Source organism: Dendrobates tinctorius, unplaced genomic scaffold, assembly GCF_039654945.1.
Source record: "Dendrobates tinctorius isolate UK_male_01 unplaced genomic scaffold, ASM3965494v1 ptg000107l, whole genome shotgun sequence".
Taxonomy (NCBI): Eukaryota; Metazoa; Chordata; class Amphibia; order Anura; family Dendrobatidae; genus Dendrobates; species Dendrobates tinctorius.
The window spans coordinates 31,400,999-31,420,030 of record NW_027361775.1 but is presented as its reverse complement, the minus strand read 5'-3'; the positions used below and the strand labels follow the sequence as shown (position 1 = coordinate 31,420,030).

Genomic DNA, 19,032 nt, shown 5'->3' with positions numbered 1-19,032 from the left:
GGCTCCTGAAACCATCGCTGATTGTGGAAGCTTCATCCTAGACATCAAGCAGCTTGGATTGTCTGTCTCTCCATTCTTCCTTCAGACTCTGAGACCTTGATTTCCAAAGTCTAGTGTAAAGTATCCACAATCAATGATGGTTTGGGGAGCCATGCCATCTGCTGGTGTAGGTCTACTGTGTTTTATCAAGACCAAAGTCAGCGCAGCCGTCCCTCTGCCGACAAGCTTTTGGAAGATTGAAATTTAATTCTCCAGCAGGACTTGGCACCTGTCCACACTGCCAAAAGTACCAATACCTGGTTTGAAAATGACAGTATCACTTTGCTTGATTGGCCAACAAACTCGCCTGACCTTGACCCCATAGAGAATCTACATGGTATTGTCAAGAAGAAGATGAGACACCAGACACAACAATGCAGATGAGCTGAAGGCTAATATCAAAGCAAACTGGTCTTCCATAAGTCCTCAGCAATGCCACAGGCTAATCACCTCCATGCCACGCCACAATGATGCAGCAAATGATGCCAAAGGAGCCCCGACCAAGTACTGAGTACATTTACTGAATAAAAATTTCAGTAGGCCAACATTTGAAATTTTAAAATCATTTTTTCAAGCTGGTGATATAAAGTATTCTAATTTACTGAAATAATGACTTTTGTGGTTTTATTGGCCGTAAGTCATAATCACCGTCTTATCCGCTATCTCTTTGATAACGCTCTTCTCGACCCTCTCCAATCCGGTTTCCGCTCTTTACACTCTACTGAAACTGCCCTCACTAAAGTCTCTAATGATCTACTAACAGCTAAATCAAATGGTCATTACTCCATGCTAATTCTCTTCGATCTCTCTGCAGCATTCGACACTGTGGATCATCAGCTCCTCCTCACTGTACTCCGTTCCATTGGCCTCAAGGACACCATTCTCTCCTGGTTCTCCTCCTATCTCTCTGACGCCCCCTTTACTGTATCTTTTGCTGGCACCTCCTCCTCTCATCTTCCCCTTACTGTTGGGGTTCCTCAAGGATCAGTCCTAGTCCCCCTCCTCTTCTCTTTGTACACTGCCCCTATTGGTCAAACAATCAGTAGATTTGGTTTCCAGTACCATTTGTATGCTGATGACACCCAATTATATGCTTCTTCTCCTGACATCACGTCTGCCTTTCTAGAAAACACCAGCGATTGTCTAAATGCTGTGTCTAACATCTTGTCCTCACTATATCAGAAAATGAACCTGTCAAAGACTGAACTCCTTGTGTTTCCTCCCGCTGCTAATGTACCTATACCCGACATTGCCATTTCCGTGTGTGGTTCCACTATTACTCCCCAGCAACATGCCCGCTGTCTTGGGGTCATGCTTGACTCCGAGCTTTCCTTTGTCCTCCACATACGATCACTGGCTCGCTCTTGTTATCTGCACCTCAAAAACATTTCTAGAATTCGACCTTTTCTTACTTTTGACTCCGCAAAAACTCTTACTGTTTCTCTTATTCATTCTCATCTCGACTATTGTAACTCTCTTCTAATCGGTCTCCCTCTTACCAAACTCTCCCCCCCTCCAAACTGTCTTGAATGCTGCTGCCAGGATCATATTCCTCGTCAATCGTTACACCGATTCCTCTACCTTGTGCCAGTCATTACACTGGCTACCCATCCACTCCAGAATCCAGTACAAACTTATTACCCTCACCCACAAAGCTCTCCATGGCTCAGCACCACCCTACTGTACATCTCCTCCCTTGTTTCAGTATACCATCCTACCCACGCCCTCCGTTCTGGTGACGACCTGAGGTTAGCATCCTCAATAATCAGAGCCTCCCACTCCCGTCTCCAAGACTATACTCGTGCTGTGCCAATTCTTTGGAATGCACGTCCCAGGTCAATACGATTAGTCCCCAATCCCCACAATTTTAAACGTGCCCTGAAAACTCATTTATTCAGACTGGCCTACCGCCTCAACACATTAACCTAATCTATCCCTATGTGGCACAGCCAAAAGTTTTTACCATAGCCAGGTTCCCCGCATCATGTTTCCACATGCTTTATGCATCCATTAGCCCTCTGCGTCTGTACTGTTACACACTTAACATTATGGCTGGTCCATACAATCAGGGCAACTGTTACCACCCACCTTTCGTGTCTCTCTTTTTTCCTCATAGATTATAAGCTTGCGAGCAGGGCCCTCATTCCTCTTGGTATCTGTTATGATCTATGTGATTATTGTTATGCTGTAATGTCTATTGTCTGTACAAGTCCCCTCTGAAATGTAAAGTGCTGTGGAATATGTCGGCGCTAGAGAAATAAAATTTATTATTATTAATCATCAACATTAACAGAAATAAACACTTGAAATAGATCACTCTGTTTGTAATGACTCTATATAATATGAGTTTCACTTTTTGTATTGAATAACTGAAATAAATTAACTTTTTGATGATGTTCTAATTTTGTAAGAAACACATGTATATTGCAGTCATCATACTATATAGCACTGTGCACTTACAATTACCCATTTTGCCTTTTTACCCATCTAATTCTTCACTTTTTTTCTGCTCTGTATAGATGTAGGAAGTCTCTTGCTTCTGAATTTATCATTCCACTTTTTAACTTCTGACCTTCTCTCCTCTACCAGGAACTTTTGCAGTGAATCATGAGTCATACAAGGAAATTGATTTTCTGTTTTTACATAGAGCTTAGAAGGATTCAGCTAGTCAGTTTTTAATCATGTGATGTCATAGACCTAATGGAAAAGAGAAGAATTAGCTTGGTAGAAGAGCAAAATGAGCAATTGTAAGTGCACATTGCTATATAATATGATGACTGCAATGTATTAAGAGGATAGAAATCGTGTTGGGAGTTCTTCTTTAATGTAAAGGCAGTTTTAAAAATGTAAAGGTGACTTTAAAATATATGGCCATCAGTAAACAGCCTGTTTAATAGTGAAGGAGACAACATCGTAGCTCAGTGGATAGCACTGGTCCTTCTTGTAGCACTGGGGTCCTGGGTTCAAATCCCATCAGGAGCAACATTGCAAGGAGTTTGCGTGTTTTTCCCATGTTTTGTTTCCACTCACACTCTAAAGACATACTTGTAGGGAACGTAGATTGTGATACCCAATGGGGATAGTGATGATCTTTAAAGTGCTGTCGAATATGATGGACTTTTTTATGCTTTTTATTCTCCCATATTTTTACTATTCAATAAATTAGGAATACAGTGGTTCCGAGTACGTGCTGCCCAAGGTTCAAAGGTACGATCAGACAAAAAGGTGAAGCATGAATGTGGTTCATTATGTCAATGCTTTTCAAGGTTTTCAAACCTTTTCATCAGGACTAAACTACAATGATAACACGTTGACATAGTAAACCGCATTCATTCTTCTCCTTTGTGTGGGACCGCACCTTTCATTTATAGCATCATATTTCATTGGTGGTCCTGCAGCAGTCTTTATATGCTTCCATGTGACTGTCACAATCCTATCAGTTGAGCGCACCTATAATATTTTATACCACTTGGTTATCAAATAAGACCTATTTGCACTTGTTTGTCTCACCAATTTTACCATTTCATTTATTTTACCATATTTTTACTGGCAGATGAAGTGACACTGGAACTTCTTTTCCATTGCTCAGTCAATACCACTCATTCTTTTACCAGACATTTTAAAATGAGGCATCACTTAGTCTGCACTAGTTATTGAGATCGATACCTCAATAAATTATCATATAATGAACTATATTTCTTGATGAAGCCTAAATGCCACCTTGATACAGAAAACACAGATGATGTGCAAAATTGTGAAATGGAAACTCAGAGCAGCATCTCTTGGTCTAACACAGTATCAGTGACGCCTCTGGCTTTTTCTATCAGTTTTTCATTATGATTTAATCTATCCTCTTTTTCTCACACACTATCTGTAGTCAATTGCTAATGTCTCCACTTGAGTTCTCAGGTTCTCTCTCCTCTCACATCTAAAGTTCCTCATGGTTGGCTGTAATGTAGAGTGGGGTGCCTGATAAAAGGCAATTTTAAAAAATATTGCCGGGCTTCCCTTGAAGTTATGTGAGCCTTGTTATACAGGGTGGGCCATTTATATGGATACACCTAAATAAAATGGGAATGGTTGGTGATATCAACTTCCTGTTTGTGGCAAATTAGTATATGGGAGGTGAGAAACTTTTCAAGATGGGTAGTGACCATGGCGGATATTTTGAAGTCAGCCATTTTGGATCCAACTTTATTTTTTCCAATGGGAAGAGGGTCATGTGACACATCAAACTTATTGAGAATTTCACAAGAAAAACATTGGTGTGCTTGGTATTGGCGTAACGTTATTCTTTCATGAGTTATTTACAAGTTTATAACCACTTATACAATGTGTTAAAGTGCTGCCCATTGTGTTGGATTGTCAGTGCAACCCTCTTCTCCACACTTGACACGCTGATAGCAACACCACAGAAGAAATGCTAGTCTAAGGAGGTCAGATTCTTTGTAGGAGTGCTCGGACCTAAGACCCATAATGTGGTGGTGCACCATCTTGCTGGAAAAACTCTGGAACCTGCCATCTTCAGTGCATAAAGAGAGCAACACATAGTGTAGCAATTTCAGGATGTCCAGTGGCATTGAGGTTTTCATTGTTGAAGAATGGCCCCACTATCTTTGTACCCAATATACCACACCATACCATCAATTATGGGTGTCAGGTTCGAGCATTCCTACATGAACAGTTTCCTGGAAAGTGGATTGGTCATCGTGGACCAGTTGAATGGCCACCTAAGTCTCCCAAACTGACCCCCTTAGACTTTTATCTTTGGGGTGATCTGAATGCAATTGTCTATGCTGTAAAGATACGAGATGTGCAGCATATGGAGCAATGGATACAGGAAATCTGTGCTAGCATTTCTTCTGTGGTGTTGCCATCAGTGTGTCAAGAGTGGGAGAAGATGGTTGCATTGACAATCCAACACAATGGGCAGCATTTTGAACACATTTTATTAGTGGTAATAAACTTGTAAATAACTCATGAAAGAATAAAGTTATGTTAAAACCAAGCACACAATTGTGTTTCTTGTGAAATTCTCAATAAGTTTGATGCATCACATGACCCTCTACCCATTGAAAAAGATAAAGTTGGATCAAAAATGGCCAACTTCAAAATGGCCGCCATAGTCACCACCCGTCTTGAAAAGTTCCCCCCTCCCATATACTAATATGCCACAAACAGGAAGTTGATATCACCAACCATTCCCATTTTATTTAGGTGTATCCATATAAATTGCCCACCCTGTATTATCTGTAACATGGCGGTGATCATTGTATATGAATCGTTCTAATCTAGTTGAGAATTAATTGGATTTGCAAACTTGGCCGAATTTTGAAAATTTCCTATCAAATTTGATTCCTCCTGAACTGATTTGCTCATCTCTATAATCAACCAATCATAATGAAATAAGCATGGTGACCAACATACATCTAGTGTAGTAGCTGAAAATTCAAGAAAAAGAGGAAACGTCTGGCGGCTGAACAAAATTTACTTAGGATACAATCCAGATTTGGTTAAATGATAGATGTAGTACAACTTCACTTCTCACATTGTAGTGTAGACTCCAAAGGCTAATACCTAATAATGTAGTTAGTATGCAGCGCAGGTCACAGCAGTAATGTGAACAAGTGGGGTTGCTATCTGCATAATGCTATTTCAGATAAGAGCAGAAGAAATGTGCCTCACCGTGTGAAGAATTGGAGAAACTGTTTATATTTACAGACACGTCAATCTGTGAAAGAAAGCTGACCAACGGTGACCATATTGCATAAGAACAATTCCGTATTGCCGTAGAGCTGATAAAATCTTCAGTGCTTTATTTCATACTATTTAAAATATGATAAAATGTCCATGATGGTGGATGGGTTTTTCTCAACGCGTTTCTGGGAATGCCACCCTTAGTCATTGAGTATATTTGAGTATATCAAAGAATCATGGGATGTGTGATATAAAACAACAATCAATCATGGAAGGCAACATAAACCACATGAACATGGAAAATTGTACACCGTAGGTAATAAACCTGGTAGAACACAATTCATATAGCACTATACGGATTATGATTAAAGTGCTGGTAGAGCATATTAATAAATGAGCGTAGTATGACTTCTGTCATTCATTGCTTTAGGTTGTTTCCTATCGAGATTGATTATCCACCACACTTTGCACTGACAGTTGCCATCCTGCTCATACAATTCATTCTATCCTTTATGGTGAATTCATCAGCGCTAAAAGAGTGTGCTCAGATGATAAAATATTTCGAGAGGAATGTGTAAATACAAAAAACATTAAAGAATATAAAACATATAACATTGATAGTTCCTTCAATAAAGTGCAGACGATGTGAAGGAAGGACATGTTACATGCTGCTAATAATGAATCTAATTGTAAAATAACAATTGCATCAAAGGATGTGACATAAAAAACAAAAGCGATCTACTACAAATCAGTATTAAAAGAGCAATAGTACAATTGGTTAAAAATGGCTGATTTCAGCCCTCCCTACATTCTTCAATTTAATAACTTCATACACATGATTGAGAAATATATCTCTATTCTCTTCCAGGATCCTGTTTTAAATCAGATACTAAGAGAAGGACACAATATATGTTCCCCCAGCATGTATCACACACCACAATCAGAGAAAACCTGACTTCCCATTAAAGGTTTTTTCGAATGCGCAGTTGTAGGAAGATGGACCAGGCTGGTGGTACCTCTCTCGTGTCGGTTCCGGAACTATTGGGACTGTCACCATTGCTGCCGGGGGGAAAGCTTTCTGACCCGGACAGACCTTTGCACTCAACTTTAGGGGGCGGGACAGAGATAAAAAGGGACAGTGCACGGGAAAGCAGGGGACTTGGAGGGAAGACTGAATGCGCAGCAGGAGAACGTTGATTCACTCTCTGTGGAGATACGCAATAATCCAGGCCCACGCTGCAGCTCCTCAGCCTATGTGCACACTGACTGTGAGCAACTGATACTTGTGTGCCCGCTCACCCTGGTCACTGAGAATCCGTCCCGCACCATTCCGTTGACTGCAGCAGGCGCGCAGCCTAATTCTGACTAGGTGAATCATACAAAGCCAGGGAGTTTCACCTCCGCTTCCACCACTGAACTGAGTCATACTTCAGCGGCGCCACAAACTATTTCACGGCACGTACATCGCTACGGTAATGCAGGACCTCGCCTACGAGAGCCAGGATACACCGCTTCCCTCAGGAGACAGTGCCTCAATTTCCTTCAGGATCAGGCCAGAGACTTCACATGTCACTTGCGGCGCCACCGTGGAATTTCAAACTTCCACTGTCCGGAAACCATCAGACTGATAAGTTTACCTGTTTCATAAACATTTGTTCCTACCCTTATACAATACTCAGTTTTTACTCCCCTCATAACTCCTTATCTCCCTGCATGTAGTATCGCCTGTAAGAAACCCTTTAACTCCTGCTCGTCACTGCATCCTGCGTTCCTGCTATCTCACACAGTCACGAAATGTAACATGCATCAATATGCATATAAAACACAAAAGATCAATGATACTTGTGATATTAATTATTTAATTAATTTCACTACCAGATATGTAGTATATTGTATGCAGTGTATTCTGTGCAACATCAAATATATGGGATGCACCCTTCGTAAATTGAAAAAAAGAATGTCTGAACACTTACAGAATATTAACAACAAAAACAACATATTCCAGAGTAACTAAACACTTTTTGGAAAAGCATAATGATAACATCCAGGGTCTTACCTTCTTCAGCATTGAGAAGGCTACTGGTCTAGATAGAGGTGGAGAGTGGAGAAAAAAGTGTTACTTAGGGAGGCATTTTGGATAATCAAACTCAATATCAAACAACATAAAGGAATGAATGACAGAAGTGATATTACGCTCATTTATTAATATCTTGTACCAGCACTTTATTCATAGTCCTTAATGTGCTATATGAATTATGTTCTACTAGATTTATTATTTATGGTGTGCAATTGTCCATGCTCATATGGTTTCTGTGCACTTCCATGATTGGTTATTTATTGTTTTAAATCACACAGCGCATGATTCTTTTATATACTCAGTGACTAAAGGCAGCAACGGCAGAAATGCGTTGAGTAACTCCTGTTGTGAACACTTTTGAACTGACTTCTGAGTTTGGGCTCCCTCTGATGGTTGCTGTGAGTAACGGAGCTGGTCGGGTTGACAGAAGTCAATCACCTGAAGAGGATGATTGGAGGTCAGGTGTTACAGACTGGGAAGATTTAAGTCAGCAAGCTTCCCTCAGTTGTTGCTGGTGATTTGATTTTCTTTCTGTGCATTTTGAAGTCCGTTTGCTCCCTGCTTGGTCCTGCATCGTTCAGATAAGTTATTTGTTTGCTGGAATCTTTTTGCATTTGATCCAGTTTTTGCCTTTGTCTGCTTTCTGCTTTTCTGTGTGGGTTCAGCATTGTTCCCTGCTGGGACCAGTGCTGGACCCTGTTCCATATGCCACAGCTTATGTCAGTCTGTTCAGTATTGCTAGTCCTCTGTTATATCAGTATCTTTTGCTTTGCTTCCAGTTCACACCAGAATGCTGATCTAGTGGGGGAAAGGTTGTGTGGCCTCAGTATTTTTGCATATCAGACGTGTTGGATTTATCTTAGGGTTTTTTGCGTGATTGCAGACAGTATCTTTCCTGTTCTGTTCTATCTAGACAGTTTGGGCCCCATCATTTGCTTACTCTATTTTCTGCCTGTGTTTGTGCCTCATCTTGTCTCACCGGCAATATATGTTTTAGGGCTATCTATTCCTTTGGGGTTCTACTCCGGGGCAGTTTAACTTTCTTGCTTTAGGCTTAGTTAACTCTTTGGCTGTGCCGAGGCTTCTAGGGTATCGTAGGTACGTCCCATGGCTAATTCTAGTTGTGTTGTTAGTTTTAGGGGTCTGCAATCCGCTTAGTTACCAACCTTTCTGGTTTTCTGGTTGCCTAGCTTATTCCCCGGCTATCCTCCTCGGTGACCTAATCATAACAAACTCCCATCCACGATCATGAACGTTTTATCATATTTTAAATAACATGGAATAAAACATTGAAGATTTTCTCGGCCCCACTGTTATCTCAATCTGGAAGTTTTCTCATTCTATTTCAGAAGGTAGGAAGCAAAGTCCCAGATTACTGCACAAAAGGTTTATGGCATCTAGTTTGTTGCAGAGGAGAACTCATTGAACTTCTTCCTAGCGAGGAAGTCAATGGTGCACAAGTATTGATGAGTTATGGCAATAATTAACAGACTTTTACATGCCATTAATGGAGCATTTATGGAGAACTAGGGGACACTTTATTACATTACTGCTATCAGTGCTAATTGAAAATATTGATATATTTTCAACTGACCAATCACAATTGTACAGATGTCTCCCTATACTTACATCTATCTCAGTGTTATAAACTAACTGATGAGCAATATCTTGGCACCCCAAATCCAGAGCTTCCTGCGGCATGTTGGCATCAGAATACCAGTCTCGATCAGCAATGTGGGCATAAGTTCCAGATGGAGAAGCATGTTGGACACGCGTTGTAGTCACGATCCCCACAGATTTTCCTGGTAAATACAGTAAAAAATTGCTTTCAGAATGTTATCGATCAACTTCACAATGGCACTGGGTCATATCTGATGACAAGCATACCCATCATACCCATCCTCAGAGGAACTTATGTCGATCTTCTTCAAAGCCATATCTCCAACCATCCCATCTTTCATGGGATCAACCAACAAAACAGCACTCAAGCTGTACAAATTTCTCAAATGCGTCTCAATGTAGGAAGAGCCTTAAAATGAATATGTCACTTATTCCTTGCTGTCCAAACACCGCTTGATTGCAACGAGGTATGTTTTTCTCTGAAACACCAGAGCGTTTTTAATAACCATATCGAGAGATGAGATTAGTCTGGCAACACTCCAGCTTTTCTCCACATCGCTCCAGGTGATTGACAGGTCTATGTACATACAGTGGGGGAAATAAGTATTTGATCCCTTGCTGATTTTGTAAGTTTGCCCACTGACAAAGACATGAACAGTCTATAATTTTAAGGGTAGGTTAATTTTAACATTGAGAGATAGAATATCAAAAATAAAATCCAGAAAACCACATTGTATAAATTATATAAATTTATTTGCATTTTGTAGTGAGAAATAAGTATTTGATCACTCTGGCAAACAAGACTTAATACTTGATGGCAAAACCCTTGTTGGCAAGCACAGTAGTCAGACGTTTTTTGTAGTTGATGATGAGGTTTGCACACATGTCAGGAGGAATTTTGCTCCACCCTTCTTCGTAGATCGTCTCTAAAGCACTAAGATTTTGAGGCTGTCGCTTGGCAACTCAGAGCTTCAACCCCCTCCATAAGTTTTCTATGGGAAACTGGCTAGGCCGCTCCATGACCTTAATGGACTTCTTTTTGAGCCACTCCTTTGTTGCCTTGGCTGTATGTTTTGGGTCATTGTTGTGATGGTTACGTGTGACTGGACACACCGCCTCCAGCAGGGCAAATTTATATGACACACGCGACCCTGGATACACCGCCTCCAGTAGGGCGAATTTAAACAATAAAATGTGCAGCCGGATACACCGCCTCCAGCAGGTGAATTTCAGAATTACACGTAAAACTGGATACACCGCCTCCAGCAGGGCGAATTTAAATAATAAGGGGAAACACCAGGGAAACAATTACAATGTGGGCCCTGCGATAGGGAACGGGGACGTGGAGACCTCCTGCACTCCCCTGAGCCAGTCTCTACACTCCTAACAGTCCCTATACAGGCTCCGCACCTGTCGCTGAGCTGGAACCTAAGAACCCTAGCTCGCCCTGCACCTATCCCTCACTAGTGAAATGGACGGTGTGGAAACTAATCCCACCACTGCACTGAAACATACATAAGGGAAGTCACAAAACAGGGGTAACACCACTTAGCTTTGCTCTGTTGCTCTTGCTCCCAGCAACAGAGTCCACCACCAGAATTCAGCTTCCACCTGAAGCTACTACACCAGAGCTCTGCCTGAGCTTCATGGAACTCTTCTCTCTAGTTCCTTCCTCCACCAGACTTGGTTGGAAATGAGCACTATCACCAACAGTGATTGCAACACCTGACACTCTTTTATAGGTAAGAGCCAGCAATTACACCTGCTTTATAATCATGTGCAATAATGCTCACCACCACCGGGGGCAAACTAGAGCAAAAGACACCACTGTGTAATAACCCTAATGGCCACCGGGGGAAAAACCAAACTTAAGCACACAGCTTAAGGAAAAAAAAAGGTTACATGTGCTTTTAATTTTCATCATCCAACCTGGATCATGACAATTGTCTTGCTGGAAGACCAGGCCATGACCCATTTTTAATGTCCTGACGGAGGGAAGGAGGTTGTCACTAAGGATTTTATAGTACATGGCTCCATCCATTCTCCCATTGATGCGGTGAAGGAGTTCTGTGCCCTTAGCAGAGAAACACCCCCAAAACATAATGTTTATACCTCCATGCTTTAGAGTGGGGGCGGTGTTCTTTGGATCATAGGCAGCATTTCTCTTCCTCCAAGCATGGCGAGTTGAGTTAATGCCAAAGCACTTTCTCCCAATTACTCACAGAATAATCCAAGTATTCATTGACAAACTTCAGACGGGCCTGCACATGTGCCTTCTTGAGCAGGGGGACCTTGCGGGCACTGCAGGATTTTAAACCTTTACGGCGTAATGTGTCAGCAATGGTTTTCTTAGTGACTGTTATCCCAGCTGCCTTGAGTTCATTATTAAGTTCCCCCATGTAGTTTTAGGCTGATCTCTCACCATCCTCATGATCAAGGATAGCCTACGAGGTGAAATTTTGCATGGTGCCCCAGCTCGGTGTCGATTGACAGTCATTTTGTATTTCTTCCATTATCTTAGTATTGCACCAACAGATCTCTTCCTCTCACCCAGTGCCTTGCGTATGGTTTTGTAGCCCATTCCAGCTTTGTGCAGGTCTATGGTCTTGTCTCTGACATCCTTCGAAAGCTCTTTGGTCTTGCCCATGATGTAGAGGTTAGAGTCTGACTGATTAATTGAGTCTGTGGACAGGAGTCTTTTATAAATGTGACTATGTAATACAGCTGTCTTTAACGCAGGCAGCTAGTTGATTAGGAGTGTCTAACTGGTCTGTAGGAGCAAGAGCTCTTATTGGTTGGTAGGGGATCAAATACTTATTTCTCACTGAAAAATGTAAATAAATTTATATAATTTATACAATGTAATTTTTTGGATTTTATTTCTGATATTCTATCTCTCAATATTGAAATTAACCTACCTTTAAAATTATAGAGACTGTTCATGTCTTTGTTAGTGGGCAAACTTACAAAATCATCAAGGGATCAAATATTTATTCCCCCCACTGTATATGGGAGAGACCTGTAGAGAAACCTGGAATGGGGCGGGGAGAAGCCGACCTCGGGTTTGATGGACTAGTCAGGTCTCTCCCAATATTCCCAGCTGGCTTTTTAAATTTTATTTTCCCTGAAATGCCACGGCATTTTAGGTAAAAACAAACCTGACTGCAGTTGTGCAGCCAGACTCTGATTCATTTTGGCGGTGGTTTGAGCAACACAGAAAAACGTACAAATACAAGGTCACTTTACTAATGCAGTGCAGGAGGTGCCCCATATATGCCCTATGTTAGCATGGGTAGTCTGGAGCCGGAAACTCCAGGAGTGGACCCTCTGGACCGTGGCACCAAGGGGCCCCAGGCGAGCTGCCAGGTGGAACTGACCCCTATCCAGGGACCGTTAGGAGCAGGCCCAGGGGTTTGAGTACCACGGTAGCCAGTACCGAGAGGGGTGGCTCAGGATGGACCGGAGTAGGACTGTAGGACTGTGGGACTGAAGTATAGATGACAGAACAGAGCTGGAACCAGGAGGTAGAAATGGAGTGAGACAGTAGACTGGGACGAGGAGGGATGACAGGAGTAGGAACACAGGAGAAAGGATTAGAGGAGGACGGAAGGACTGGAGAAGGATGGAACAGGAACACCGGAGGCAGGACTTGAGTAGGACGGCAGAACTGGAGTAGTATGGAACAGGAACACTGGAGGCTGGACTAGAGTAGGACGGCAGGACTGGAGCAGGATGAACAGGAACACTGGAGGCAGGACTGGAGTAGGATGGAACAGGAACACCGGAGGCAGGACTGGAGTAGGACGGCAGGACTGGAGTAGGATGGAACAGGAACACCGGAGGCAGGACTGCGGAAGACAGCAAGGAACACGGGTAGCAGGACTGAGAGGCTGCTGCGGCAAGCAGACGAGAACGGAACTGCAGGAGCAAAGAGCACACGATGAAGCGAGGCCCAGTGTGCTAGGAAACACAACAATCAGGCACCTCCCTCAGGGGGAAGCAGCCTGATATGCTCCTGTCTTCTGCCATTGGTCAGGGAGGTGCTTCCAGGTCAGGGCATAGCCGGAGCACAAGAAGCAGGAGGGAGGCGCGGCCGCGGCCTATAGCGCATGCGCATTGCATGCAGGGACGCCGCCGGCCACGCACCAAACAGAGGCAACTTCCGTGGATGTCGGGCGACGGGAGGCTGCGGCGTGGGAGCGGTGGCCGGGTGAGTACACAGAGACAGCGTAACATCCTATACATGTACATTTATAATACTAGACAACCCCCTAGCTAAGGTAGGTGTGGAATGGTTGTTTCTTCGGTATATTGCACTTTAGCTGGCTCTATCTTTATGAGAAAGCCTAGATGCAACCTGCATTAGTCTTGTGACCTGTGGTAAGTATGGCAGTTTTCTGGATTTTTTGGCTTTATGTCCTTTTCTTTCTGAGGCTTGAGCAGCACAAATCAAATTATAGATTCCATATAAAGTGCCCATTTAATGCTAACGTTTCTCATACTTTATGTACCTGCTGCCTTAGCTCTCTTTAGTACTGACTCAACCTCATTCCCAGCTTGAGTCCCACAGTCAGATCGTTTAGCAGCAGCCGTTAATCCTGAGGTTCCATAGTTTCCTTTCACTCCACACAGATATGCTGTTGCTGTCCCTGCACTGTCAGGAACTTGGCGATCTATATTGTATGTCTGTGGAAATAAATGTCAAAAAATGTATTTTACAAAGTAAGCCATTCCATCATCCAAAACAATGGTACAGTATATCAATAGGATATGTCATCATTTTCTGATCAGTGGATGTGGGAGTCGTTTCTACAATATCTGCCAGACCTATCAGATAAATAAAGAAGACATTCAAACAAACTGGTGCCCAATTCTTTCCTAATGCAAAATGTATCCACCCTATGTATTTGTGTTACGTATGCTCTAGCTGCTGAGTTCACTCATATCTACCACCATTTCACACACTCTGTGCACACAATCCATATCAGCCAGTCTGTCCTCTCATCTCCTATGTACAGCTGTCACGCTTTTTCCACATTCTTAAACCGCACAGATCCATTCACTCCAACCATGCAACACAAGAGAAGCCGCCACAAATATCTTAAACATCTGCTCATTCTCTCTTTTCTCCTCCTATCCTCGTCCCTCCTTGTAGTAGTAAGTTCAGAAAGAGAATTGGAGGGATCCAATGGCTGGATATCCTTAAGAACAAAAATGTCCAGGAAGGATGGGAAATCTTGAAAAATGAAATTCTCAAAGCACAATTGTTAACAATTCCGAAAAGAGGGAAGAATAGGAAGCATTTAAGGAAACCAGGATGGATGAACACAAAACTTAAGCACATGCTAAAAAGGAAGAAAGCAATGTTTATAAAATGGAAAGAGGGAGGCATATCTAAAGAAGAATATAATGCTGTCTGCAGAACTTGCAGGGCACAAATCAGATTATTAAAGCTGACAATGAATTGAGGCTTGCAAGAGACGTCAAAAGCAATAATAAAGGATTTTGGGGATAAGTCAAAAGTAAAAGAAAAGGCAAAGATGCTATAGGATTTTTACAGGATGAAAACGATGAAATGGTAAGACAGGATGTTGAGAAGGCCGAACTTTTAAATTCCTATTTTGCATCTGTTTTCTCTCAGAAAGGAAATGTAACATCAACTGTTCTTCACTGTCCTATTAAGGGAAAAGAAGAATCCAGATATATAAACAGAAAGATAGTGAGGAAACACTTAGCTAACCTAAATTAATTCAAGTCACCAGGTCCAGTTGAATTACACGCCAGAGTACTGAAGGAGATAGCAGAAGAAATTTTTGAACCCCTCTCCATAATCTTTGAAAATTCTTGAAGAACAGGAGAAGTCCCAGAAGACTGGAGAAGAGCAAATGTTGTTCCTATCTTCAAAAAGGGGAAGAAGGTGGACCCAGACAACTATAGGCCGGTGAGTCTGACTTCTCTACCAGGAAAGATCTTTGAACAAATTATTAAAAAACATATATGTAAGTACCTGGATAAGAATGAAGTGATTAAACAGAATCAGCATGGGTTTGTAGCTAATAAGTCATGTCAGACTAACTTAATTTCCTTCTGTGACAGAATTTCACTGATTGGGTGGATCAGGGAAATGCTGTAGATATAGTATATCTTGACTTCAGCAAAGCATTTGACAAAGCATCTCACACAATCCTTATTGAAAAAATGGCTAAGTACGGAATGGACAAGGCAACTGTTAGGTGGATCCATAACTGGCTTAGTGATCGGACCCAAAGAGTGGTCGTAAATGGCTGCACATCCAGTTGGAAGAATGTCTCAGGTGGGGTACCACAGGACTCTGTCCTGGGCCCTGTATTGTGCAACATCTTTATCAACGATTTAGATGAAGGAATTGAGGGTAAACTGATTAAATTTGCTGATGACACACAGATAGGAGGGATAGCTAATACTAGAGAAGAGAGAGAGGATTCAAAAATATATAAATAAATTGGAGCAGTGGGCAGCATCTAACAGAATGGTTTTTAACAGGGAAAAATGCAAAGTACTACATCTGGGCAATAAAAATGAAAAAAGCATATACAGAATGGGAGGAATAGGGCTAAGCAGCAGCACATGTGAAAAAGACTTGGGTATACTAATAGATCACAGACTGAATATGAGTCAACAGTGTGATGCAGCAGCAAAAAAGGCAAATGCAATTCTAGGATGTATTAACAGAAGCATACAGTCTAGATCACGTGAAGTCATTATTGCCATCTACTCCTTTTTGGTCAGACCTCATCTGGAATACTGTATCCAGTTTTGGGCGCCACATTTTAAAAAAGACATCAACAAACTGGGGCAAGTTCAGAAAAGAGCAGCCAGAATGGTGACCGGTCTGCAAACCCTGTCTTATGAGGAAAGGTTGCAGGATTTGGGAATGTTTAGCTTGCAGAAGAGAAGACTGAGAGGAGACTTAAAAGCTGTCTGCAAATATCTCAAGGGATGTCACATTGTAGAATGATCATCTTTATTCTCATTTGCACAAGGAAAGACTAGAAGCAATGGGATGAAACTGAATGGGAGGAGACACAGATTAGATATTAGAAAAAACATTTTGACAGTTAGAGTGATCAATGAGTGTAACAGGCTGCCACGGGAGGTGGAGAGTTCTCCTTCAATAGAAGTCTTCAAACAGAGGCTGGATAGACATCTGTCTGGGATGATTAGCTAATCCTGCTTTGAGCTCAGGGGATCCCTTCCAACTCTTTGATTCTATGATTCTTAACTTCTTCCCTGCTACACTTGGAAAACCTACAAATCTCATTAATATTTTTACATGTCTTCTGTCTCTTTCAACTGTGCCCTCTGGAACGCACGGTCAGCCTGTGACAAAGTCTCTTACATCCATGACTTTTTTCTTTCAAATTTTCTTAACCTTCTGGCAATAACTGAAATCTGGATCCAATAGTCTCACACCACCGACGCTGCTGCTCTCTTGTATGGTGACCTACATTTTTCCCACAACCCCAGACCTAAGAACAGACCAGGTTTAGGTGTTGGTCTGCTTCTTTCAACAAAATGTTCCTTTCAGGTTATCCCCCCAGTAACCTCATTTATTCTTTTGAGGTCCTCACTGTCAGACTTTTCCAGCCATTCTGCCTATGAGTGGCAGTAGTATATCACCCTCCGAGCCCAGTGGCGGATTATAATGAGGTCAATCTGGGCGGTAGCCCAGGGCCCAGTGGTGTGGGGGGGCCCACCAGCCCAGGGTAAATTAGAATCATAGAATCGTAGAGTTGGAAGGGACCTCCTGGGCCATCTGGTCCAACCCCCTGCTCAAAGCACGATTCGCGAAATCATCCCAGTCAGATGTCTGTCCAGCCTCTGTTTGAAGACTTCCATTGAAGGAGAACTCACCACTTCTTGTGGCAGCCTGTTCCACTCATTGATCACTCTAACTGTCAAAAAGTTTTTCTAATATCTAATCTGTGTCTCCTCCCATTCAGTTTCATCCCATTGCTTCTAGTCTTTCCTTGTGCAAATGAGAATAAAGATGATCCTTCTACAATGTGACAGCCCTTTAGATATTTGAAGACAGCTATTAAGTCTCCTCTCAGTCTTCTCTTTTGCAAACTAAACATTCCCAAATCCTGCAACCTTTCCTCATAAGACAGGGTTTGCAGACCGGTCACCATTCTGGTCGCTCTTTTCTGAACTTGCTCCAGTTTGTTGATGTCTTTTTTAAAATGTGGTGCCCAAAACTGGACACAATATTCCAGATGAGGTCTGACCAAAGAGGAGTATAGGGAAATAATGACTTCACGTGATCTAGACTGTATGCTTCTGTTAATACATCCTAGAATTGCATTTGCCTTTTTCGATGCTGCATCACACCATTGACTCACATTCAGTCTGTGATCTATTAGTATACCCAAGTCTTTTTCACATGTGCTGTTGCTTAGCCCTATTCCTCCCATTTTGTATATGCTTTTTTCATTTTTATTGCCCAGATGTAGTACTTTGCATTTTTCCCTGTTAAAAACCATTCTGTTAGTTGCTGCCCACTGCTCCAGTTTATTTATATCTTTTTGAATCCTCTCTCTCTCTTCTCTAGTATTAGCTATCCTTCCTAGCTTTGTGTCATCAGCAAATGTAATCAGTTTACCCTCAATTCCTTCATCTAAATCGTTGATAAAGTTGTTGAACAATACAGGGCCCAGGACAGAGCCCTGTGGTTCCCCACTTGAGACATTCTTCCAACTGGATGTACAGCCATTTACGACCACTCTTTGGGTCCGATCACTAAGCCAGTTATGAATCCACCTTACAGTTGCCTTGTCCATTCCGTACTTAGCCATTTTTTCAATAAGGATTGTGTGAGATACTTTGTCAAATGCTTTGCTGAAGTCAGGATATACTATATCTACAGCATTTCCCTGATCCACCCAATCAGTGATTCTGTCATAGAAGGAAATTAAGTTAGTCTGACATGACTTATTAGTTACAAACCCATGCTGACTCTGTTTAATCACTTCATTCTTATCCAGGTACTGACATACATGTTGTTTAATAATTTGTTCAAAGATCTTTCCTGGTATAGAAGTCAGACTCACCGGCCTATAGTTGCCTGGGTCCACCTTCTTCCCCTTTTTGAAGATAGGAACAACATTTGCTCTTCTCCAGTCTTCTGGGACTTCTCCTGTTCTCCATGAATTTTCAAAGATTATGGAGAGGGGTTCAAAAATTTCTTCTGCTATCTCCTTCAGTACTCAGGGGTGTAATTCATCTGGACCTGGTGACTTGAATTCATTTAGGTTAGCTAAGTGTTTCCTCCCTATCTTTCTGTTTATAGATATCCTGGATTCTTCTATTCCTTTAATAGGACAGTGAAGAACAGTTGATGTTACATTTCCTTTCTGAGAGAAAACAGATGCAAAATAGGAATTTAAAAGTTCGGCCTTCTCAACACCCTGTCTTACCATTTCATCATTTTCATCCTGTAAAAATCCAATAGCATCTTTGACTTTTCTTTTACTTTTGACATATCCCCAAAATCCTTTATTATTGCTTTTGACATCTCTTGCAAGCCTCAATTCATTGTCAGCTTTAGATAATCTGATTTG

At 41.9% G+C, this 19,032-nt stretch overlaps 1 protein-coding gene across 1 annotated transcript in view; it reads right to left on the bottom strand.

Annotated features, from left to right (window-relative positions):
- The window catches only part of LOC141100697 (intestinal-type alkaline phosphatase-like), a 62,196-nt gene that overhangs the window by 22,971 nt on the left and 20,193 nt on the right, over window positions 1–19,032 (bottom strand). Inside the window, exons 4-5 of the mRNA XM_073589332.1 lie at window positions 13,945–14,119; window positions 9,443–9,615 (exon numbers count right to left, since the gene is read on the bottom strand). Coding sequence (XP_073445433.1) covers window positions 9,443–9,615; window positions 13,945–14,119 — 348 coding nt within the window. The remainder of the gene's footprint in view (window positions 1–9,442; window positions 9,616–13,944; window positions 14,120–19,032) is intronic.